This window comes from Orycteropus afer, unplaced genomic scaffold (genome assembly GCF_000298275.1).
Source record: "Orycteropus afer afer isolate SDZICR_OR568_19922 unplaced genomic scaffold, OryAfe1.0 scaffold00062, whole genome shotgun sequence".
NCBI classification, from domain to species: domain Eukaryota; kingdom Metazoa; phylum Chordata; class Mammalia; order Tubulidentata; family Orycteropodidae; genus Orycteropus; species Orycteropus afer.
Genome location: NW_006921649.1, coordinates 4,853,055 through 4,878,519, shown reverse-complemented (window position 1 = coordinate 4,878,519; position 25,465 = coordinate 4,853,055). Strand labels below are relative to the sequence as shown.

Sequence of the window (25,465 nt, the reverse complement as noted above, 5' to 3'; positions counted from 1 at the left end):
ATAAATTCAACTTTGTCAATTTAGGGAAAGGGACAATAAGCTTAACTAGCAGGTGATGTAGATGAAAAATACTGAACTAGAAGACAGAAACTAGGGTTCTAAAAGCTTGTTTAACCTTGACCACCACATAGACTCTGAGCCTCAGTTTTTCCATTTGTCAAAATAATGGCTTGAATTAGACTCCTAATGGTCCATCATTTCACCATTCATCTGTCAGTTTGTTGTACAGAGGTGACTTGCTTGTTGCTGAGACTGGAGGCTATGCTACTGGTATTTCAAGTACCAGCAGGATTGTTATTGTTGTTGTTATTTGCCATCGAGTCAGACTCGACTCATAGTGACCCTTCCTTGGGTTTTCGACAGGGTTACCCATGGTGAAAAGGTTTCAGTGGAGCTTCCAGACAGACTGGGAAGAAGGACAGTGTTACCTACTTCTGGAAAAAAATTGTTCCCTTAAAACCTTATGGATAGCAGTGAAAAGCTTCTGATATATTACTGGAAAACCTTATGAAAAGTAGTGAAACATTATCTGATACAGTGCCAGAAGATGAGCCCCTCATGTTGGAAGGCACTCAAAATATGACTGGGAAAGAGCTGCCTCCTCATAGTAGAGTCAAACTTAATGACATGGATGGAGCCAATCTTTTGAGATCTTCATTTCCTGATGGAGCACAACTCAAAATGGAAAGAAACAGCTGCAGACATTCAAGCTTAGCAAGAATTGTGAGGCTTGTGCAGGACCGTCAGTATTACATTCTGTTATACATAGGGCCCCTATGAGAATCAAATCAACAGCACTTAACAATAACAACAACAAAAAGCGTCTGTCATTAGGTTCCTGGGTGGCACAAATTGTTTGTGTTCAGCTGCTAACTGAAAGGTAGTTGGTTTGAACCCACACAGCAGTGACGTTATACTCAGCCCAACGATCGGCATTCATGAAGATTACTACCAAGAAAATCCTATGTAGCTTGGTTCTATTCTGTAACACATGGGGTCACCAAGAATCAGAATTGACTTCATGACAACGGGTCTGACTTTTGTGGTTAAGATCTGTCTGGTTCTGACATTTAGTGGTCATAGCATTTTTGAGAGAATCTCCTTACCCCCATTGTCTATGGTTTCTAGAGAAATAGCATCTGTCACATTGATGACACAGAATTTGTATCCCTCCCTTTATTTTTCTCCTGCTAAGGTGTTTTAATCCTGACAGTATAATAGAATAAATCACAGCCATCAGAGATGGGAGTGACACTGGCCACACACATTAGAGATAAACAGTCAAAAATCACTCACCTGTTCCTTCCCCTTTGCCTATAGCCTCTGCTGTCTGACAACACTAAACTTGAACTACTATTTCCATCTGGCTGCACAGATCTGAGTACCAAAATAGCCCTCTGCATTGTCTTAATAGCTGTAATGACACTCCGATTTCTAGCAGCTTGAATGTCCATTCCATCTTAACATTTAGACATGATTTCTTCCCTCCAGCAAGTGTGGAGGGATATATGGCGGTTACACAGTCAGTCAACAAACACAACCTGCCATCTGCCAACAGAAGCTACTGGAGTCAGACTGTTTAGAATAGGTTCCCTTGCCACCCCTCGCCTAGAAGTTGCCTAATTTTGGTCTAGTAACTGACATCTAAACCTTGGTTGTCCTTCAGCATAGTGGTGATTTTAAGTGTCAACTTCATGAGATACAGTGAGGCTCATAATAATCTTTCAGTATATGGTAGCTATGGGAGCTCTGGTAGCATAATGCCTAAGGCACTTGACTGCTAACCAGAAGGTTGGTGGTTCAAACCCACCAGTCACTCCTCAGAAAGAAGGTTGGGCAATCTACTTCTATAGAGATACCATCTCATAAACCCAAGGAGGGGTCACTATGAGTCTGAGATGACTCAATAGCACATAACAACAACAACATTAACATTTTTATATAAGTCTTATCTCTGATTTAGACAAGAAAAGAAGGATATTACAGTTTGGGGGAATTAGGGAAATAGTTGATCATGAGAGTAAGCCTCAGAAAGAAAGGGTTCTCAGATTAATTGGCCTGGGAGCTAAACAAGTCATGTAAATGGTTGATTTTCAAGATGAGCTTTTATCTACTTTTTAGTTTCATTTTGTTTCCTAAACACTTGCCTCAGCTGCCTTCCTTGCATCTTTCTGTGAAAGCAACCTGTGCACAAGAAGCTGTGTTATTCCATACAACTGGGAATGGGTATGTTTTTGCAAGAGAGAACCTTCTAGTCTTTAGAGAAAACAAAACTTCTGTCTTATGGGGGGGGGAAGAAAAGCAACTATGACGCATGTGAACTAAATCACTTTTCAAAAGCTAATGGCTGAGGAACAAGAAGCCAATACTTGCCAATATTTATTGAGCATAGGAGGCAAAGGAGTGGAAGCTAGTGGAGGACACCTGGTTTGAGACACACCCACAAGAGGGACAGACCCAGTGTTATGCACCAGAGAGTAAAATGTACAGAAAGGGCTGTGATGGGTTTGAAATGTGCTTTCATTGTGCTCCCAGTGCTTCCATTGTTCGTGTTTGTAATGCTTACCAAATGCAATGCAACAAGGAGTGGGCTCACACTCTCCTCAGTATGTGAAACAACTCAGTCTCCAAGCTTCTGTCAGAAACACCTGAATTCTCTCTAGAACTTGGGATGCTGTTTCCCTGGAAGGAAGCAGCCCTGGAAAAGCCATTACCTGCTCTGCCTGTTTCTACTTTTAACCCCTTCCAATCTGTTTCCCACTGAGAAGCCAGAGACTTCTTTTTACCGTATATGATAGTATGCTGCTCTCCAGCTAAAAATCCTGGACCAAATTCCCTCTGTCCCTCTAGCTCTGATTATCTATGATTGCTGTACAATAGGTTTTCCTCTTTTAATATGAGAGTGATGAAGAATTGATATGTGCAATGTGCATTGAAGAGTTCTTGGTACCCTATAAGAACTCAATAAAATCTCAATGTTATCATTAAATAAACAAAACTCTATGTAAGAACATACCTGCTGTTCATTTATTTCCTGCCCTAGTCCCTTTATAAAAAGGGCCAAATTCCTGCCTTTCTATGCTAAATCATTCTCAATCTGGTAAGGAAAGAAAGCAAATAGCTTATAGCATCTAACCACCACCAATTTAACAGTCTATGGCTAATCATCTCCTGAGATGTAAACTGAGTTTGGAAAAAAAAAAAAAAAGTTGTTCACACAGATATCAATCCTATCTTTAACAGCTTTGCACATTTCCTGAAAAGAGTTAATAAAAAGATCTTGTAAAGGTGTTCTGAGATTCGAGGCTGAAATTACAGTGTGTGCTATTATTACCGCTTTTATTAGCCACCCTGTAAACAAGCAAGGTATGTGCGTAAAGGATCCAGAAAAGAAACAAAATGCATGTTAGCTTTCACTCAGGGTCTGGCTAAAAATACACATCACATCATGCCATTCACAGGCATGTCCTAGAAAGCTCTTACCAAGGAGGGGGTTGACCAACAATCAGCTCTGGCTTTGTTTGGCAACAAAGATTATTTGATCATGCACTGAAAGTGGGGGGAGGACCGGTCATGAGTGAAAATCTTGCCTTCCAATGTTCCTTCCCAATCTGTTGTGAAAGAACTGAAATAACAAAAGGCAAAGGCTGCTTGACATCAATAGTATTCTGATGAGTATGAGGGTACAGGATGGGTTAGGTGAGTGCTCTGGGATCAGACATGATCCCTTCAGATTCTTATGTGTGATGGGAATACCCTGTTCAACACCTATTTATTAAATGCTCATCTGTATGGAACTTTGGCTGGTGCCAAGCAGGGTGGAAAGATGGAGGAGGTGTTCTTTTCATCATCAAGGGATTTACAGGGTATGTGTACAATTTCATGTCCTGCACTTCCAAGATCTGATGTGATGTCTTTTAAGGGGAAAAAAATATACATATATCAGGTGTGATATACATGAAGGTAGAAATTTCACAAGCACTGAAAACTACCACAGAACAACCATCTAGAGAAAACACTGGAGTATTCTTGCAAGTTTTCTGTAAACCTACATCTATTATAAATTAAATCTTAGTAATTTTTTAAAGTCAATCCATCAAGCAAGCAAGCAAACAAACAGCAAAAAACTCCACACAGTTTCTTATGTACAACAAAATAAAAAATAATTTTAAAACCTTCAAAAATTTAGTACAATTTAATAAGTGCTAAGCCATGTCTTTAACTAAAGCTCAATGTCATTTTTCAATTAACCATTTCCTCTCTAACAAGTTCCATGCTCATAGTTTTAGGAGTTACCTCCTTCTTACAGAGAGACTTCTTTTGTTCTGTTTGTAGCTACCATCGAGTTGGTCCCAATTCATGGCCTCCCCAGACACAACAGAATGAAACACTGTCCAATCTGCCACCATACCCATGATCCAATGCAGACTGAACCACTGTGCTTGACGGGGTTTTCATTGGCTGATTTTCTTAGACGTAGATCACCAGGCCTTTCTTCCTTGTCTATCATAGTTTGGAAGCTCAGCTGAAGCCTATTCAGCATGATAGCAATACACAGCTCCCAGTAATAGATGAATGGTTGTTGCATGTGAGGAGGATTGGCTGGGAATCAAAATTGTGTTTCCTGAATGGAAGGTAAAAAACTTTACTGCTGAAACTCCAATGTCTCATTTCTTTTATTCTACACAGTGATTTTTAAAATACATTAACTGCCAACTCTCTTCTCGCAGGCTGGCCTGAGAGCAGAGTGGTTTATTTAGAAGTGATTCTGGAGCATAGGAGTGAGGTACAGGGGAGGAAATAGGACAGGAAGAAGAGCGAATGTAAGGAAGAGTACAGAGTTGACCACTGCTGAGGGTGCCTATTGCTGATTGCACTGAGATCTTCAGAGAAGCCTCAGGCTGTGAATCTCAGGATAAAGGGGAGAAGCACTTATCATCTGCTTCTTTCCATTGGCTTCTGAATCCACTGGTAAATGGAATACCAGATATGTACTTCCTGGGTTATATAAAAAGAGCTCTGGTGGCTCAGTGCTTAAGGCATTGATAACCAGAAGGCTGGCGATTCAAACCCACCAGCTGTTCTGTGGAAGGAAGATGGGGCAATCTACTTCCATAAAGATTTACCACCTCAGGCACCCAACGGGGGTCACTATGAGTTGGAATTGACTGGATGGCAGTGAGTTTGGTTTTTGGTTTGGGTTATATATGCTCGAAGAACCTTATACTCCAGGGTGTTCCACATTGCATCATCAGAAAACTCCAGGGCAGGAAATGAAAGTAAGACTTTGTACAAAGACTACCAATCTGCTCTACAATTTGCTACTATACATCTGGAGACTGCACAAACTGTAGATTTTGCAGAAATTCCAGATTTCTCAGTTGTCTTGAAAAGTTTTGAGATTAGCAACACTGGACTTGAATTCTTCAGTGGTATCAACCTCCCAAGGCACAGGCAGTTCCTGCTCAGACATAGCCCAAATCTGAACAGTTTCCATCATGACACACAGTTTACCACCCAGAATGCTTCATTTATTTATCTTACCTGCCTGGCCTCTGTGAGGATTGGAGTTTTGACCCCATACTTGAGCCATTGATGTGTGCTATCAAGTCTATTATGACTCACAAGAACATTGTTTGACAGAACCAAACGGCCCACAAGAGTTTTCCATGGGAAACCCCTTGGAATGGATGTATGGGAGTACATCACTAGGTCTTTGTTCCCAAAGAGATATGGGTATTTTTGAACCACCACTCTTTCAGTTAACAGCTAAACATGTAACCATTGCACCACCAGGACTCTGAGCCATTTTTAGTCTCCATAAATATTAACACCAAAAGGAGGTGGCTGCAGTTGTTGTTAGGTGCTGTTGAGTGAACTCTAACGCATAGTGACCCTATGTAAAACAGAATGAAACATTCTAGGTTCTGCACCACTCCTTGGCATGAGTGAGCTCATCATTGCAGCCACTGTGTCAATCCATCTCATTGAGGGTCTTCCTTTTCTTTACTGACCCTCTACCAAACATGAGATCCTTATCCAGGGAACTATCTCTTCTGACAACATGACCAAACCAGATGAGATGAAGTCTGGCCATTCTTGTATCCAAGGAGCATGCTAGCTACATTTCTGGGACAAATTTGTTCATCTTCTGGCATTCCAAAGTATTTTCAGTATTCTTCTCAACACCACAATTAAAAAGAATCAACTCTTCTTTGTTGTTGTTGTTGTTGTTGTGGGCCGTCGAGTCGGCCCCGACTCATAGCGACCCCTCCTTGGGTTTCCGAGGCAGTATCACTACGGAAGTAGGATTGCCCAACCTTCCTTCCGAGGAGTGGCTGGTGGGTTTGAACCGCCAGCCTTCTGGTTAGCAGTCAAGTGCTTTAGCCACTATGCTACCAACTCTTCTTTGGTCTTCCTTATTCATTGTTCAGCTTTCACATGCATATGAAGTGACTGAAAATACCATGGCTTGGGTCAGGTTCACCTTAGTCTTCAAAATGACATCTTTGCTTCTTAACTCTTTAAAGAGGTCAAGCTCTGATGGCATAGTGCCTAAGGCATTTGACTGCTACCCAGAAGGCTGGTGGTTCAAACCTACCAGCCACTCCTCAGAAGGAAGATTGGGTAATCTACTTCTGTAGAAATACTGTCTCAGAAACCCAAGGTGGGGTCACAATGAGTTGGGACCAACTTGATGGCAGTGAGTTTGGTTTGGTTTGGTTTTGTAACATATTTGCTCAGTGCAACACGATGTCTGATTTCCTGACTGCTGCTTCTATGGGTGTTGACTGTGGATCCAAGTAAAATGAAATCCCTGACAACTTCAATCTTTTCTCCATTTATCATGATGTTGCTTATTGGTTCAGTTGTGATGATTTTCAATTTCTTTATGTTGAGGTGTAATCCATACTGAAGACTATATTCTTTGATATTCAGTAAGTGCTTCAAGTCTTCTTCACTTTCAGCAAGTAAGGTTGTCTCATCTGCATACTGTTAATGGTTTTTCCTCAAATCCTGGTGCTGTTTTCTTCTTCATATACTCCAGTTTCTTGGATTATTTGCTATTATTATTTGCTAATACAGATTGAATAAGTATGGTGAAAGGATACAACCCCAACTCACACCATTCCTGATTTGAAACGATTCAGTATCCCCTTCTGTTTGAATGACAGCCTTGTGGTCTATATACAGGTTCTTCATGAGAATAATTAAGTGCTCTGGAATTCCCATTCTTCACAATGTTATCCATAATATGTTATGATCTACAGAGCTGAATGCCTTTGCATAGTCAATAAAACACAGGTAGATGTCTTTCTGGTATTCTTCACTTTCAGCTAAGATCCATCCTACATCAGCAGTGTTATCGCTCATTCCAAGTCCTCTTCCAAATCCAGCTTGCATTTCTGGAAGTTCCTTGTCAATACACTGTAACAAAATCTTCAGCAAGATTTTACTTGAGTGTGCTATTAATGATATTGTTCAATAATTTCCACATTTTGTTGGATCACTTTTCTTTGGAAACTTGAATGAACTTGCCCACCATAGGTGACCCTGCTGTTATTTGAAATACTGTGGCATAGTATCCAGCCTCACAGCAACATGCTAGCCATGACAGTATTACAAACTGATAGAAGAGTGTGGCCAAAAATTGTGGCCCATTATTAACACTACCTTTCCTCACGGACTTCACTTTTCAACATCACCTTAATTTCATACTGTTTCTTGTACTGCTAGGTCTAAATCTATCATTACTGCTTTAAGTTTGAAGATGTTAGATTAATTTCCACAATTAATTGATTATGTGTTCCATTCCAAGCCAGGTACTTAAATTAAATCCTCATGTTTAATGTTTAGCAGACTGTAAGATGAGAAGCAGGGGTACTGAAAGAATCAGTCCACTTGCTTTTTCTAACTCGACATCTCACAGGTGGACCCTGGCAACCAAGGACCTGCAGAATCTCATATGGAGGCAAAAAGTTGCTCATTATTGGTTTGGAAATACTAAACAATGAGCACCCATTTACATGTTGTTGTTGTTATGTGCCATGGAGTCAGACCCAACTCATAACAACCCCTTGTGGGGTTTCCAAGGCCATATCACTATGGAAGTAGATTGCCCAACCTTCCTTCTTAGGAATGGTTGATGGATTTGAACCACCAGCCTTCTGGTTAGCAGTCAAGTGCCTTAGGTATGTGGTTAACCCAAACTCTCTAAGAATTAAGAGACTGTATAAAAACCAGTGGCACAGTGGTGGTTCTGTAGTAGAATTCTTGCTTTGTCAGTGGGAGATCCAGATTAGATTCCCAACCACTGCACCTCAGAGCAGCCACCTCAGAGCAGTCTGTCAGTGGAGGCTTATGTGTGGCTATGATTCTGAACAGAAAAAGAATTGATGCTATTCCATTGTAGTGTTGGCAAAAAATACTGAAAATAACATAGACTGCCAGGAAAACTAACAAATCTGTCTTGGAAAAAATGCAGCTGGAATGCTCCTTGGAAATGAGAATGACGAGACTTTGTCTCACCTACTTTGGTCATGTTGTCAGAAGGGATATCCGTGGAGGAGGATATCATGCTTGTTAAAGTAGAGGGTCATCAAAAAAGGGGAAGGCCCTCAATGAGATGGATTGACTCAGTGGCTGCAGTGATGGGCTCAGGTATAGCAAGGATTGTGAGGCTAGCACAGGACTGGGCAGTGTTTCATTCTGTTGAATATAAGGTTGCTATGAGTTAGCACTGACTCAACAGGACCTAAAAAACACAACATGATGTTGAACTTGTTTTAGCAGAGCTTCCAGACTAAGCAAGACTAGGAAAAAAGATCTGGTGATCTATTTCTGGGGTAGTTATGTGTGTGTGTCAACTTGGCTAGGCCTGGTTGAGTGGCTGGGCAGCTGGTGGTAGTTATTCCCCATGATGAGACTGGCAATCAACTCCATGGTGGGATCTACCACAAGCAGCTAAGTAGCTGCCTTTGGGATGTGGTCTGATTCCTGTATATAAGTAGAAGCTTTGGGAATGGTCTCTAGCCTATGGCACGCTTGGACCCTGCATGTAGCCGTGTCGTTGCTCAGCAGCCTACTATACTCTGCCCATCTTGGGACTTACGATGGACTTAAATTAATAGCCTGCTGTGTGGTTCGGTAACATCGGGACTATACCTTTTTACCTGTCAATCTGGGGCTTCTCAGCCTCAGCAGCCAGCAGCTGTCTGAGTGAAGAAAAGTCTCTAACTCCGGTGGGCTGGAAGCAGGAGACAAAGCTGGACCCCAAGGTTGAGGGGCTTACAAACAGCCCCTAGAGTCTGGCACTTTGAACTTGGACTTAAAGCCTCCATTGTAAGAATAAACTCCTGTTTGTTAAGGCTATCCCATTTGTGGTATATTTCTTGTCAGAGCAGCACTAAGTAACAAGAACAACTTCCAGAAAACAAAATTCAGGCAATGAAAACCCCATGGATCACAATGGTCCAACCTCATTATGATGGTGTTGCCATGAATCAAAGGTGACTCTAAGGCAGCTAACCACACCACATTAAAATCAGCACTATATGCTTCCCAATGATAAGTAAGGTTGTAAGTCAACATGGTAAACATGAAGACCTGTATGCTTGAAATGCCTTTTAAGTCATAAAACAAATTCTATATAGCATGCCCTGTTAAAATCAAATCTTTTGAAATGTTTTACTTATTTGAAAAATACAGATAAAGAAATACTAGTTCCTGGGTCCAGTGCTGAGAAAATTCTGATCTAATTGGTCTTTGGTGGGGCTTGGGCATCGGGACTTTTCAAAACTCCCCTGGAGAATATAGTGGATTGCCAGGGTCTAGAAGCACTGATCCAGAGACAGACATGCCATGGCCTGTGGCTGTGTTCACTATCCCCCCACTGCTCAGCTAGGACAAGTAAGCACTTTGCTATGGTCTCCTTGCTGCTCAATCCCTGGGTTTGTGAAGCAGAAAGTATTAACTAGGTCATCTCTGTACAGTGCTTTCGCAATGCATATAAATGGGGTCAGAGTGTGATTATTAAATGTCCACTAAGGTGAACTTGAACTCAAAGCTGGCAGTCATACAGGAGTTTTTTTAAAAGTTGTTGGCACCAGAACTTGCAATCATTTGCAGATAAATTTGTTTGGACTATGTATATTTATGCTACACTTGACTGGATCATTTTTTTTTTTTTTTTTAGAGCATTAAAGTCCCATTTTATTGCCCATCTTATCAATGTTCTAGCTGCAGTAAATAGATCCACAGAAACAAATTTAACCTATTGGATTTACTCTGTAAATAAATGCAAAATTTTGGTTCAAAGTGCTACAAATAAATTCAGTGTTTTAATTCTTAGTACATGGAATACCCCTTAACTGTACAAGGACAGACTGAGAAACACGTATTGCACAGTCAAGGTGGCAATGGACGTGGGGGAATTCAAAAGGAACTGCTTCAAACTATTTTTAAAATAAAATGCATCCCGCTGGGACAGTGACTGCCCAACGTCGACTATTCATAAATCAGGGTGAACAAAGAGAAGCTTCACATTTTGTGGTTCTCTGGCCAAAGAAAAAGACCTGGAAAAGGATGGAAAATAACATGTTCAGCCAAGAATACAACAGAGCCCATCTGACTTTTCTCTGGCTTTTCATTCCTGAAAAGATTTTTCTATCTTGGGGAAAATGCATTAAACATAATCCTCACAGTAACTTTGGTAAAATATTCCAAATAATATAAAAGGCTGTTGGACATTATTAAATAAGTCTTTGTTGCACTTATTTTTAATATCTTTGTGCACACTCAGTATTTGTGCTGTTCATTCCCAGAAGAGATTTATTGCTAAAGTAGATCTGACTTGAGGTTGAGTGGAAGGGAAAGCAGTCAATGCCAGAGGAATATTGAGTAATAACGTGGTGGTGTGATGGAGGTTGGCTGAAGCAGAGAGAGATGGCTTGTGAGATATGCATGCCAATTAAGGTGCTCAAGAAATGAACATGAATTCATTTTGAGTACATACAAGCCCCCTCCTTTTCACTTGTCCCTAGGGATGCTTCTGGAATTGCCAGAGCTGAAAATTAAATTATAAACCTAAAACATGACATTGAAAATGTTATGTCTCCTTTGATAATATAAGTGGGATGATTCATCAGTGGGCAGGGTATCATCACTCCTTGGTCCAGACTATAAGGCAGAGTGAGGCAGACATTGGCAACCACTCCATCTCTTGTGGTACAGTTATCCTTTGGAACTTAAAGCTGTTGGTCAGAATTGCATCCTGTTGCTGATCACTTATGCCCTAATGGCCTCCCATGCATACCACATAGTAGGTCTCTGAACAGACACAATTGCAGTATGTGACATCAAGCTGGAAAAGCTTACAGTATTCTTAGGTCAGTGATATACAATAAAAGCAAAGGTTAGTGCAATTTGATATGTCATTTTCAAAGTAGGTTGCGAAAAATCTCTTGCAACTTGGCATTTTACAATGTGGTGTCTGGTACTGTCATGCTGGACAGACACCCTGCCTACATTTTCTAAGTGGTCATCTTTTCTAAGCTGTGTTTTCAATTCTTCTCATTAGCACAGAAACAAGCAACTAATAAGAATGAATTGTCATATGGCTGCATCCATGACTGCAAAGCACTTTGTTTATCTCCCTGTTCACAATAGTCATAGAATCCATGCGCTGTGCATGCTGAGTCACTCATATAGAGAACAATAACAAGCCATTAAGCACCACAGGAATTCAGAGGGGGGCATACCATGTTACAGATGTTGTAGGAGGTTTCACCCAACAGGTGATCTGTAGGTTAAATTTTATAGGATGAACAGTTTGCGATAGAGCAGTAATCTACAGGGAAGGAATGGATGGATACAAGAAGTCCCTCAATATTTCTGCCAATACAATAGACATCAGGGGCCTAGCATATCAAATAAATTACTGAAGGATTGGTAAAGGCTAAAAGGCAAATGGAAGGCCTATCTGGAATGTGAATGGACTGGTGAAAGGCACTGGATAGCATAGTGCCTAAGGCACTTGACTGCTAACCAGAAGGCTGGCGGTTCAAACCCACCAGCCACTCCTCGGAAGGAAGGTTGGGCATTCCTACTTCCATAGTGATACTGCCTCGGAAACCCAAGGAGGGGTCGCTATGAGTTGGGGCCAACTCCATGGCAAATAACAACAACAACAACAACAAAGCAATCTGTAGGCCAGACAATACATACGTTGTTGTTACGTGCTGTCGAGTCAGACCCGACTCATAGCCACCCCTCTTTGGGTTTCCAAGGCAGTATCACGATGGAAGTAGATTGCCCCATCTTCTTTCTGAGGAGTGGCTGGGGGGTTTAAACCAACAACCTTCTGGTTAGCAGTCAAATGCTTTAGGCACTATGCTACCAAACTCCTAGACAATACATATGTAAGGGCCATATATGGCTCATAGGCATTCACTTTTTGTCCTTTGACTGGGAGAATAAAATTGAGGCCAACTCTGAGTTGTGAAGAGGGAAATAAAATTAGTGCTGTACCTAGACTGCCAAGTCAAGTTTGGACTGACTGAGTAGATTATGGAAAGAAATCCAATCTCGTCTTCCTCTTCCTATCAATTAATCATTGGTTCTCATGTGAGCTCTTTTTCTCTTCTCCCAGTGTATTTTTCCTGGATGATCTCATCACATCCCATGAAAGTATTAGCTGTCAACTCCTAAGTCTCTATCTTCAGCTCAAGGCTCTCTCCAGCACTCAAAATTAATGTATAACAAAACAACACATTGTATGGTCCTGTCACATCTTTATTATTGTTGGTTCATTTTAGTTAATTGTTGTAGCTATTGTGTCATTCTATCTCACTAAGAGTTTCTCTTGTTTTAATTGATCCTCTACCAAAAATGATGTGCTTGTCTAGTAGTTGGGTTTTCCTGAAGACATGTCCTAAGTTAGCAAACTGAAGTTTAACTATCTTTAATATTAAGTTGCCTGGTTGCCTGGTAGTTACCCAATACATGTTATTGAATTTTTAGGGGAGTGACAGAATGACAGAGCGATGGCAATGTTTTAGAAACTCAAGATTATCCTTAGTGTGTGTGTGTGTGTGTGTGTGTATCATAGATACTCAAAACTCTCACTGCCATCAAATCGGATCCAGCTCATAGAGACCCCTCCTTGTGTTTCCGAGGTGGTATCACTATGGAAGTAAATTGCCTGACCTTCCTTCTGAGGAGTGGCTGGTGGCTGGTGGATGACACATCATGTCCAGTTTTATAGTGTTGAAAGGCTTCCTTGGAGTAAGAAGGTATGTGAATAAGATAAATATGAAATAAAAACCAGGATTTGGTGAACATCAATATATGCAGTCATAATCTAGGAAGACTCATTCTAGAATGCAAGAATTTTGATGCCATTACCAAAAGCTGGAAAATCAAAAGTGAAAACAGATTTTGAGGGAAAGACACTTAAGTTAGATATTTGAATATCTAAGCAAAAAATATTCCAAAAGATGTGAGGAAAGTGGAGAAAGCATTTAAAAAGACTGCGGGTGAATTAAACATTTACGTATCACTAGTGCTATGAGCACCTGTTAGTAGACTAACGTATTCCTTATCTGCTTCTGATTATAATAAAAAACAAACAAACGAGAAAAACAAACTCAGTGCCATTGAGTCAGATCCAACTCACAGCAACCCCTCCTTGGGTTTCTGAGGCAGTATCACTAAGGAAGTAGATTACCCAACCTTCCTTGCAAGGATTAGCTGGTGGGTTTGAACCGCCAGTCTTCTGGTTAGCAGTCACATGCTTTAGGCACTGTTGTTATTGTTGTTATGTGCCGTCGAGTCGGCCCCAACTCATAGCGACCCCTCCTTGGGTTGCCGAGGCATTATCACTATGGAAGTAGATTGCCCAACCTTCCTTGCAAGGATTAGCTGGTGGGTTTGAACCGCCAACCTTCTGGTTAGCAGTCAAATGCCTTAGGCACTATGCCACCAGAATCCTGCTTTTCTTCATGGAATTCATTTCATTAGATTCAGGATGGTCTCATCATCTCTTATCCTCAGGCATGGGATAGGCCAGGTCCAAGACATGGCCAATTTAAGTCAGAATGCTGGCTATAGACATCAGCATGTGTTTAAAGATAGACTTATCTGAATTTTCCATGAAAATGTTCTGCTGAAGATCACAGAAAATATTCTTTCCAATAATGTTACCATGGGAGGAGAAGATGAGAGTGGGATTATCGTAATACATTTTCAGATAGGTCTTTCTGAAGAATAAAGTCAAATAAAGAGAGTGAGGATCAAAGTATTGAGAAAAAAAGGACATGTCCTCAAAGTTTTGTGTGAAGTCAGATGTATTGCTAGATTCTCCAGTGATGTAAGCCAAAATATTGCATTTTTTGCTTAAGCTAATTTGAGTTGGGGTTTGTAATTTCTAACTGAAAATATCTTGAGAAGTAGAAACAGTTGAAGTTATATGAATAAGAGTGTTCTGAAAAAAGTGTATCAGTGAAAAAAGAGTAGAGGAGTAAGGGTGGAACTATGGAGAATTACCACCAAAAAGAGTTGGAAAAGCAAGGAGATTCAAAGAAAGTTAGATCCAAAGGTGAATGCAGAATCAACAACAGATGACTACTTGAAGGACAACAACTGGGCAAACATGAAAATTGTTGCTCAATAACTGGTTATGAAAATTTTTAGATATAATCTTAGAAGATCAGTGAATATCAACAATTAAATCCATATAAGTTTGATTTACCAAGAGACGTGGATTCCAAATTACTACATGTAGAGTGATGAAAGTGGATTAATTTTCATCCAGGGTTTATATGGGTTAAGTCTTCTCTTAATTAAATCCATATCTAAAATTCACATTGATTTGCATACCATAAAACTCACATCTCTGAAAAAAAAAATTGTTTGTATCCAAAGACACTACCTTAGAGCATCTTTGTCAATCTAGTTTTGTTGTTTGTTTGTTTAACTTGTACAATTGTCTGACTAATAACTCTCTCACAGTGTGCTGGCATCAGCTGACAGTTGTTAGATGTACCTTTCGTTCCTTTCTAAAAATAGGGAAACGTGTGAGTTATGTTCTTCTGTGGAAGCACATGTAAGGTACGGTATATACAAAAGCAAACACACTCTATCAACAAGATGGAGGAGAAATTTTGGACTTTGAAGATGTCAGAATTTTTGCAAGTCATGGAAAACAAATCTAAAGAGGTGAGATTCCTATTATACAGAATATGATGAGGGTTAGAGAGCAGATGATCTCTATTTTTGCTGACAATGCACTTAAAATGGCAATAATTATACTTACATAAATATAACCACTTATTAAAGAAAGGCAGCATCCATAGCATGATAAGATCATGATTGTAATAAATGATCCTACTAACTATGTGGGGAAGAAACATTTACAGATGAAGAAACTGAGATTTAGAGAGTTTATTTTTTACAATTTGATCAAGGTTACATTGACAGTGTACACCAGCACCAGGAAACAGTCACAGTTTAATTTCAGAGTCCACATTCTTAACTGCTTGCCATATGTCTCCCATATGAAGCAAGAAGGATTCAAGTTAGCCAGCAAGAAGATGCTAGCTATCTATTTCAACTCATGGTGACCTCATGTGTGTCAGAGTAGAACTGTTCTCCATAAAGTTATCAGTGTTTGAATTTTTGGAAGTAGATTGCCAGACCTTTCTTCTGAAGTGCTTCTAAGTGGACTTGAACTGCCAACTTCACAGTTAGCAGTTGAGCATGTTAACCATTTACATTTGTATCACCCAAGAAGATAGTAGATCATATTATACTGAAAGTTTGCAGATTCTCTCTTTCTAAAGAGAAAAAGAAAACATACCTAAGGACTAATAGACTTTACATTATTCTGAATTGAGTTACAAAATGAAGTTGTGCCTGGAGATAGGAGAATAAATTGACAGCAATCCACTTTAAGATATATTTCAGCCTCCCAAATATTGGCAAACAACAACAACAACAAATCTTGACGTTCACTAAAAGTTAAAATTTGCTCTTTTTAGGTAAATTGAAGGGCTAGGGTTTTCAAAACAGAAACTTTCTAAGTGTTGCTTTGGACATAGTGGGGAAATAACAATTATAAAGACAATGGTGTAGACAGAAATTCAGAAATGCTAACAGGTTTCCGAAGTACTACAATCATTTTTATATATGCTAATTGAACCAATACAGCTCATTAACACTGGTTAAATTTATGCTATACCAAATTACACAGAGCAAAAATTACTGTCCAGATTATTTTAAAGATTACAGGCACGAGATTTAGTTTATGAAGTACTAAAACTAAACCTAGGCTAAAATGTGTGTGTTCGGGTGGGTGTATTTGCTTAAGTGAATGATAGGACTGAAAGGATAGGTAAATGGTATTTCATCAAACCGATTGAGAGAACTGTTGAAAGCATACATTCAAAAATCTAATCTTTCCCCAGTTCTTACTTCAACCTTGACCCAAACAGACAGCCTGAGGTACAGGGAAAGAATTCAATCTGGGAGCCTTTCAGGGGACTTGCACTACTAACTGGAAAGAAGGGCTTTTTGAGGAATAAGAGGCCTGGGTGAACTCTATGGCCCACTAGACCTTGACTAGCACAGAAACCAGTCAGTTCTGCTTACTTGAGCAATATCATTTAGATAGTGGCACTTTTCTTGGGTAGTGTTCCAGGTTGAGAGGTTGTGCAAAAGGAGGGTGGTGATTGTAAGAGAGAGAAGAAAATCAGTGCTGCCAGCCCAGCATGCCTCCCTACAGTAGGGACTTTTCTCTCAGTAGTGTTTGATGGAGGAGTATTGCAGGAAAAGAAAGTTCCAGAGACTCTGGGGCAGTGATGGAAATGGAGGAGAATAGAGGATAACAGTGACACAGAGCAGCAGGGCTGGTGGTAAGTCTGTTGAATATTCAATGAATTATTCCATTATTGAGAAAAACTTAAAATTATTGATCTTTCAAAAGGTTTATAGACCGAACTTCATAGACCTTCCATAGCGTTTGACGGAAGGTATAATCATTTATTTCTTTTATTTGTTTGTTTACTTATTAACTTAGAGGAAATTAAGCACTATGCTTTAAAACATACTCCCTGAACCAGACTCCCTGAATTGCAACCTGCCTCTTCTTCTTCCTACATTTGTCACCTGGATTAATTTATTTTATTTCTTCATGTTTCAGTTTTGTAATCTTTAAATAGGGAATAATAATAGTACCCATTTCACAAAGTTATTGCGTTAAGTGAGTTAATACAAGCAAAATGCTTACGTTGGTGCTTAACATATAGAAAGTGCTCAGTAAGTGCTAGCTATTATTCTTCTGTTATTATTGTTATTGTTTAATATATCTGAAAACTGTCTACTAATCCTGGTGGAACGAGAATGTAGAGCAGAGTCACAAATACATCCTTATGTGAAAGCATTCAAGTCTAACTCTAGGCTCCTAAGCAAGGAGAGCATGTCTAAGTCATAGGAGGGTGTCTTCTCTACCTAACTTCTGGGTTCAAAAGAACAAGCTGCCTGGGAACTTGGCTCACCTTCATTACACAGAGTGGCATCTATTTCACAGGTTGGACTGGGGCTAGGACTGACCAGGGATCAGACAACTGATCACTTTTGTCAGGTGCATTAACTATCGGACCACTAGGATGCTATTTTGTGCAGGATTAGTCATTTACTAATTACGAATTACTTCAGTGGCCACAGACCTCCGGGTCAGCAATTTTCTCTCTTCACACCAGGAGGATTCAGCTTAATAAAGGGCAGACATGTAATTTGCAGTCTCTACTGAGGGGAAGAAGCCCACAACACAGAAGATAGAAGAGGTTTCTATGCTGAAAGCAAGCAGAAGAGACACAATGTGATGGGAGCGTCCATAAGTTTCCCATGGGAACACCTGGCCCATATGTCCTCCTGGGATACGGGCAGGTTCTCACATTTGATGCTTGCGGCTGGGCAGCTGGGAAAGCTGCATAAGGTCTGGCCCAGGCCCCACATCACTTTTCCTGGCTGGCAATTCTTTTCCACTCTGAGCATCTGGAGAGTCATCCAACTGTGTTTGCCCAACTTGCTTGTATGTGAGAAGTATGTTTGTTTTATGATCAGTGTCTTGGGTTTTAAATAAGAATACCACAGGAGATGATCCTATTATGACCCTTGCTAATGTACCTCTAGGCTAGTAAGTACTGAGATGTCCCTGCTCTTTGATTTCATGAATAAGAAAATAAAATGGGAAACACATGACATTTAAAAAAAAAATTGTTATTACTGAGTATAAAATTTATTTTAACCTTCTCCATAGTAGCTAAGTTTCAAGTTGCATGTGTTGCTTGCCATGTTGTATCTCCTGCTCCTCCTCTCTTTAAATATGTGCTTATTTACTTCCTGCAGAGTTCAATTTTAGAACCCATCAAAGTAGATCCACTCAGACTCTGACTACATTTTCATGCATAAATTCATAGATGTCTTCAGAAGGAATTGCACTTACATATGCAAATACTTTCCAATGCCTTTTCATTTCTACTTTTGGCCTGCACAGTTTTTAATTCATGCAAACATATTATACAAACAAATATGGGCTCAATAACAACACGTGGCATGTGTGAATTGTTAATTGCAAAGCTATGAGTTTGATATGGCCAAGCAATTTCCATTATTATCAATGGAGGGGAATATGATGAAACAGGGAGAATAAAGGCACATTTGAAAATAAAATCCCAAGCACTTGGTTTCGTTTTATGTAAATATTAATAAGGGAAAAGGTGACAGGCCAATCCACAATTCAACAGTAATCTTGGATCTACAGCTCAGCACACATTGATCCAAAGGCTAGGATGTACCTTTAATGAGACTTAGCACGAAGACTCTATATTTCAGCATAGAAGCATGAGAAACAAAAATATATGCAGCAACACTGTAAATGAAACCAAAAACACAGCAGAAAATGAAAGGCTTTCAATCATGTTGAATGTGCATCACCTTTCAAAATATGTGAATCTTGTGTTAGTGATGCTTTTGAAAACAACAGACAGGTGTTCTAATTTTTCATATTTCATTAAATTTTAAATTTAAGCCCTGCCTTAATTAATTAAGCCATGATTTTTCATATTATCTCTCCACTTCCCACTACATGCATTTTGGGGTCAGGTGAGAATTTAACAAAGTAAAATACTTGTTGAAGTTACTCACAGATCAAAGGCATTTCATACAGAGCAATTTTCAAGTGCTCCCTCCCTCTTCCATTTTCTCATGGAGGAGCAGTGTTTCATTTACATGATAATAACTCAGAAAATTAGAGAGGAGATAAAATAAAAAATTGTATCCTGTAAGGATCTACAATTGCAAGGCAAACCCAATTTTAAACTGTTTGCCTGTTGAATTTTTTTCAATATTCTCTTCAATATAAAAGCTGAAGCTAGGTTCAACAAGGAGCATAAGAGAACAGATGTTTTAGAACAATCTCTGGATTATAGGTTTATAAACTTCGGGCATAATGTTAATTAATAATATATATATACTGTTTTCTAAGAAATAAAGAGTAAAGTAATTTAAGGAAGCTAAGAAGGCAGAAATGGAATTCCAGGCTAAGGTATCTCATTAGGAATTAAACTTACTGCAATATTTATTGCCAAGGAAATGGAATGAGAAATAAAGAATCAGTGTTATGAAACAAATGATGCAATAAACCATCAGAGCAAGGCCTGGACCTTTTGTGCTGGTAGGGTGACCTCTGTGATGCTCTCCCTGTACTTTTGTGAATTCACTTGTAATTTTGCAGATCATATACATGACAAGGCTGGAACACAAGCACGAATGGGAAGCTAGTGGGTGAATCTTCAACAATGCCTCTTAACACTACTTTGCTTTAGTCTGCATGTCAATGCATTTGCAGCCACCCTGGCAAATGATAAAAGTCTTCACGAATATTGCCCTGAAGAAAATGTCAACTCTTAGTGCTTGGGAGAAAAAATTCTCCCAAAAGAAATCAACATAGTGCAAAAAAGTTAAGTTTTGGTGAAAATAGTAAGTTGTTCTGGTGGTGTAGTGGTTAAAGCACTTGGCTGCTAACCAAAATGTCGGCAGTTTGAACCCACCAGCTGCTCTGTGAGAGAAAGATGAGGCAGTCTGCTTCTGCAAAGATTTAGTCTTCAAAATTCTATGGAGGCAATTCTGCTGTGTCCTAAAGGATTGATATGATTCAGAACTGACTCAATGGCAGTTTTTTTTCCCCCCATTATATCCTTGGAAGCGGATATATCACAAGGAAGGTTGGGCAATCTACTTCTATAGTGATATCACCTCAGAAACCCAAGGAGGGGTCAGTATGAGTCGGATCTGACTCGATGGCAGTTTTTTTTTTTTTTTTTTAAACTTTCATATAAGCTCTGAAACAAAAAGAAAAAAAATGCACAACTCAGAATTAATACCATATTTTGGAGAGTGGGTAGAAATGATATATTATTATAATAAACCCCAAACCCATTGCAGTTGAGTCAATTCTGACAGTTGGCAACCCCGTGTGTGTCACAGTAGAACTGTGCTCCATAAAATTTTCCACGGCTATATCTTATGGAAGGAGATTGCCAGATCTTTCTTCTGCAGCACTGCTGGGTAGATTTGAACTTCCATTCTTCTGTTAGGAACCAAGTGCAAACAATTTGCACCACCCAGGGACCTTATATTATTATGCAGATGGATTTAAATCTTCTTTAACCACTACATCCTTTGTTCATAGTTAATCTAACTGAGAAGGCCAATGTGCAAAGCAGCAGCAAGTAGAACTCTTGGATGCTTGAGAGTAGACTTTAGATAGAGTAGTTAGAAACCAAAGTAGGCTCCTGTTTCTCAGGATAGGGATTTGTGACATTCTCAGGAACACACCTTATAAAGCCAAGGGTGTGCTGAGTGTCACACCTGACAAAACCCACCATGAAGGGTCTACAAAAGCAACCACCAAATTGTTGAAGAATTTGGTGTCCAGGCATTTTGGTAATATTTCTAAGAGTTTGATATGAGTTGATACATATCAAACTTAAACTACATATCAAACTTAAACTACAATCTAATGGGATGCTTGCTTGTCAGCATACTTTACTCCTTGTTACAACAGCCTCAATCATCCACATATATCAGCGCAGGTCAAGAATCTGAGACGGATCAGAGCAAGTCAGCGGGGTCAACTCTACCTACCTTGTCTTGGAAACTCATCTGACTCGCGGTGGACCAGGTCTGTAACTCGGTTTCCATAGTGCATTCTGCTGTCGTGGTCATAGGCCTTCAGCGTCTCACTGGAGCTGTAGGACTTCTGCGTGGGCACGCGGCAGTCTTCACTGTCCAGGGAGGAGCTTGTGTAGCGGCACTCTTTGCCACACCGTCCCCTCGTCAAAGACCGGTGTCGCCGATCCTTCACATCCATTTTTCCAGATCAGGCAGAGAACACTGGAGCTTTTGGAGAAGACAGTGCCAACTATTGGAACTTACCAGTCTGCCACCTGAAAACATCAAAGGATAAACTAAGTCTGTGATTAAAGAAACGCTGCCTTCACTGCTGACTCACACTTTGAGTCAGATTAAAACATAAAAGAGGCCAAATTGGTCAGTGCAAAAGGATCTATTTTGCAAATGCTTAATGTTTAAACAATTAAATATTTACACAGTCATTCCAAATAGAAGAACTTGCTGCAGGAAATTAATTTTCTTGCTGTTTTAATTTAATAGATATGAATAAAATTATTACCAAAAAACTCATCTTTTGTTTTTCTTTATGTGCACAGATAACATGATATGTCTGTCACTCTAATGCAAGATCTTACTATGTAGCAGTTCAAAGCAAAATTGATTTTATTATTCTTTATTTACATTCTCTTTATGCTACAGAAAGGTTGAGAAGAAAACAAATCATCAAAAAGGAAGACAGAAGGAAGGAAAGGTACAATGGCTGATTTGAGCATGAGGCATAAATATGTACTATTAATGCTTTGCAAATGTACAAAGTCACATTCAGCTAACATAAAATTGCCCAGATGAGTCTGGAGAATAATGATATAATGCATTTTTGATATGCAAACAATCTTCCTCTGATTTCATTAATGAGTCTTTAACAAATTCCCAATCACTTTTTTTCCTCCTTTGCAAATCTGTGCCTTGGCACACCTGGTCACTTCTTCTCCCTAGTCACCACTGACCGGAGACCTCTGTGACAAGAGATCTAACTGGCAAAACCACCTGATCATCAACCTGAGCCCATACAGTTCCCTTCACTGCATGGACATCTAAGCAAAAATGTTTTTTTTTTTAAAAAAAAAAAAAAAAAAGCAGAAGAGAATTGAATACATTAGGTTAGCAGATAGAAAGGGACCTATCTAACATATAAACTGGCAACCAGGGAGTCCATAGGCTGTCGTTTGACACCCTGGGGCTCCAAGTGTATGCCAAACATCACTCAGAAAACACTAACCTTCTGCCTAGCAAATACAACCCAATCGCTTAGGCACCTCCAAGTTCCAAACAATGGGCTCTTATTGATTTCATTGCCATGCAAAATAGCATGGACCACAAGGCCAGGGCCTGGACAGAATGGACAAATAAGAATTTTAATTAAAATTGAAAATACAACCCAGAGCCCAAGTAATGATTTTCTCTAGGCTGATGTTGCTCACAGCCTCTTCACTATGTCAGCAAATACCAGGGGAGCAGATCTGTAGTTTTGATCCCCTCTTGTTCATCCTTGGCTATTTACCACATGACAATACACTGGAATGGGATGCCTCTGTATACTGAAGGGCTAGCCTATAGGCACAGAGAGGCAGATGGCAACTGATCTGGCCCTGACAGAAGCCAAGCTTCCCCTCTCTTTTCTTTTCACAGTAAAAGGTCCTTCTGAATCTCAGGGGCCCTCCTCTTCTATGCTATCTATACATTTTATCAAATATTGCCTGTAATTCTAGACAGTATGTTTGACAGTTGGCAATGAAAAAGTGGTCCACCTTCTTAGGTACACCAACATGGTTATATTGCTGCCACTGTAGTTTATAAAAACAACTAATAGTTTTTAGGAGTCCACAGTGTCTGATTCAGCAAGTTGAGAAGCACCTTTGAGAGTCACCAGTTAAGACCACAGGCCTGGTTTAGAGGTCACAAATCATCAGTGTCAGCATGGGAATTTTTGTTGTTGTGCAATCAGTGCACACTCATGCATTTTCTGGATTTGCAAAAATATCCTCCCTTAATTTTTCACATGTGACTTCAACATTTTGTACTTCATATTACATACTAGTCAAACACACAGACTTAGAGGCCTTGACTGGTTGCCTGTCAGTCTTAATGGTAGACATTAACCAGCCAGGGGCCTTATAAAAATCACTTGAGGTCTTTGAGACTTAGGTGCTTAATCACTAAAAATGAAAAATATGCGTAATTATTTCACAAACTTTCTGTAAAAATTAAAATATTATGGGAAAGCTCCCAGTATGTCATCAAACACAAAATAGGGCCACAATAAGAAGTAAATAATTTTCCATCATATGTATTTTTTTGCCTCAAGGTAAGTAATCATAAATGTACATAAGACGGGATCAAGACCATAATAAAAATCCATGAAACTCAAAGTTCCAATAATAAATATACCTACTCTTCACTTATCAACTATCTCATTATCCAATATTTCTCATTTACCATAACTTAAAAAAATTCTCAAATGACACATCTGATAGTCTAGGTCCCCCTATGAGGACATCTCAGGCCACTTCAACAATATACCAGAGGCCCCAGTGACGCCCAAGCCACATAAGGGATGGTAACTGACCGGATGCGGGATGTCTTCTCCCATTTGTTTGCAATATCTCAGTCTGGCCACAGAGGGCACGGGGTGATGACAAGACAATCAGAGGTCGTAGGTGGGTAAGGAAGCTGAGTGAGGGCCCAAAGGGGCTAGGGAGGTCTGTCAGAGGAGAGAGGAGGTGGAGAAGAGGGAAAGAAGACATGTGAGGCTGCCCACCTGGCAGATAGAGGATGAGCATGGTCTCCACACAGGGTGAGTGGCAGGAGGCAGCAGGCAGAGGACAAGTATCGTCCTTGCCCAAGGTGGGCAGTGGGTGGCAAGCAACATCTGACCACCACTACTCCTGATCTCTTGAGCTCTGTGGTGGTGGAGAAGGCATGGTAGGGAAGGAAGGCCTGCTCTGCCACATCCATTCCAAGATGGACCTGGAGCATCTGATTGCAAGTGGGGGCTGGGTACCAGTGCCAAAGATGGAGCATGACCCCGACCTTTGCATAAATGCTATTTTTCTGACTTAATCTTTAGAATCTAACAATGTCAATAAAGGAGGAGTGGATGTATCAGTATTTAAGTGACTGTGGTAATTAAGGTTATGTGTCAACTTGTCTCGGCCTGATTTTGTGTGACTAGACAGCTATATTTCATTGTTCCTTATGATGAGACTGGTAATCAACTCCATGGTGGAATTTGCTATGAGCACCTGAGTAGCTAGCTGCCTTTGGGATGTAGTCTGTTTCTAGAATATAACAAGACACTTTGAGAAAGGTCTTGAGGTTTGGGCATGCTTGGATTCTACGTTTAGCTGAGCCTTCATTCGATAGCCTTGCCATGTTGTTTATAGAACTTGGGACTATTTCTGGACTTGAACTAGCAGCCTGCCGTATTGTCTGCCAATCTTGGGGCTGTGCCATTTTACTTGTAGATCTTGGGTTTGTCAGCCTGAGCAGCCAGAAGCTGCCTGAGTTAAGAGACACCTCAAGTTCCAGTGGGCCAGGGTCAAGAGGCAGAGCTGAAGCCCAAGGTCAAGGGGCCTTCACCCAGGCCTTAGAGCTGACACTTTGAACTCAGACTTCTAGCCTCCTAAACCATAAGAGAATAAATTCCTGTTTGTTAAAGTCATCCATTTGTGGTATTTTCTCTTAGAGCAGCACTAGAGAACCAAAACAGTGGCATACCATTAAAGAAAGAACTTCAACACCTACTGAGTATATATAAAACTGTGCATCAACACTCATGAGCTTCAAGTGTTTTTTTTGGATTGGATATTTGGGATCAGTTTTATAATTTTTCCTTTCTTCTATCTCATTATAATGTTTTACTTTTTAATGTCTTCAGTGTTTCTGACTCATGGAATCTTATCTCCTCTCATTTGCATTGTGCCTGGAAAACCAGGCTGGCTGGCTGGCTTTCTACAAGAGAGTATATATGTGTGTGTGTGCTTTTATTTAAAAAAAAAATCATGTTCTGAATGGGAGCCTAAAGGCTTATTACCTATTAATAAAGCAAAAGAACTTTAGTGTTTAGACATTTTCATGTCTAATTTGGATGTCCAGTGATCTTTTCCTGCTAAATTATTCTTTCTTGATAATGTGCTTGATATTTAAATTTGTCAGCAATGTCACCTCTGCATAAGTGATAGAAATTTATATATAAAGCAAAAAAAAAAAAAAA

General features: G+C 39.8%; 1 protein-coding gene across 1 annotated transcript in view; it reads right to left on the bottom strand.

Moving 5' to 3' along the window:
• TENM2 (teneurin transmembrane protein 2) overlaps positions 1-21,430 on the bottom strand; it is a 1,334,042-nt gene extending 1,312,612 nt beyond the window's left edge. The window contains exon 1 of the mRNA XM_042780802.1: positions 21,205-21,430. Coding sequence (XP_042636736.1) covers positions 21,205-21,430 — 226 coding nt within the window. The remainder of the gene's footprint in view (positions 1-21,204) is intronic.
• Between the last annotated feature and the right edge of the window lie 4,035 nt (positions 21,431-25,465).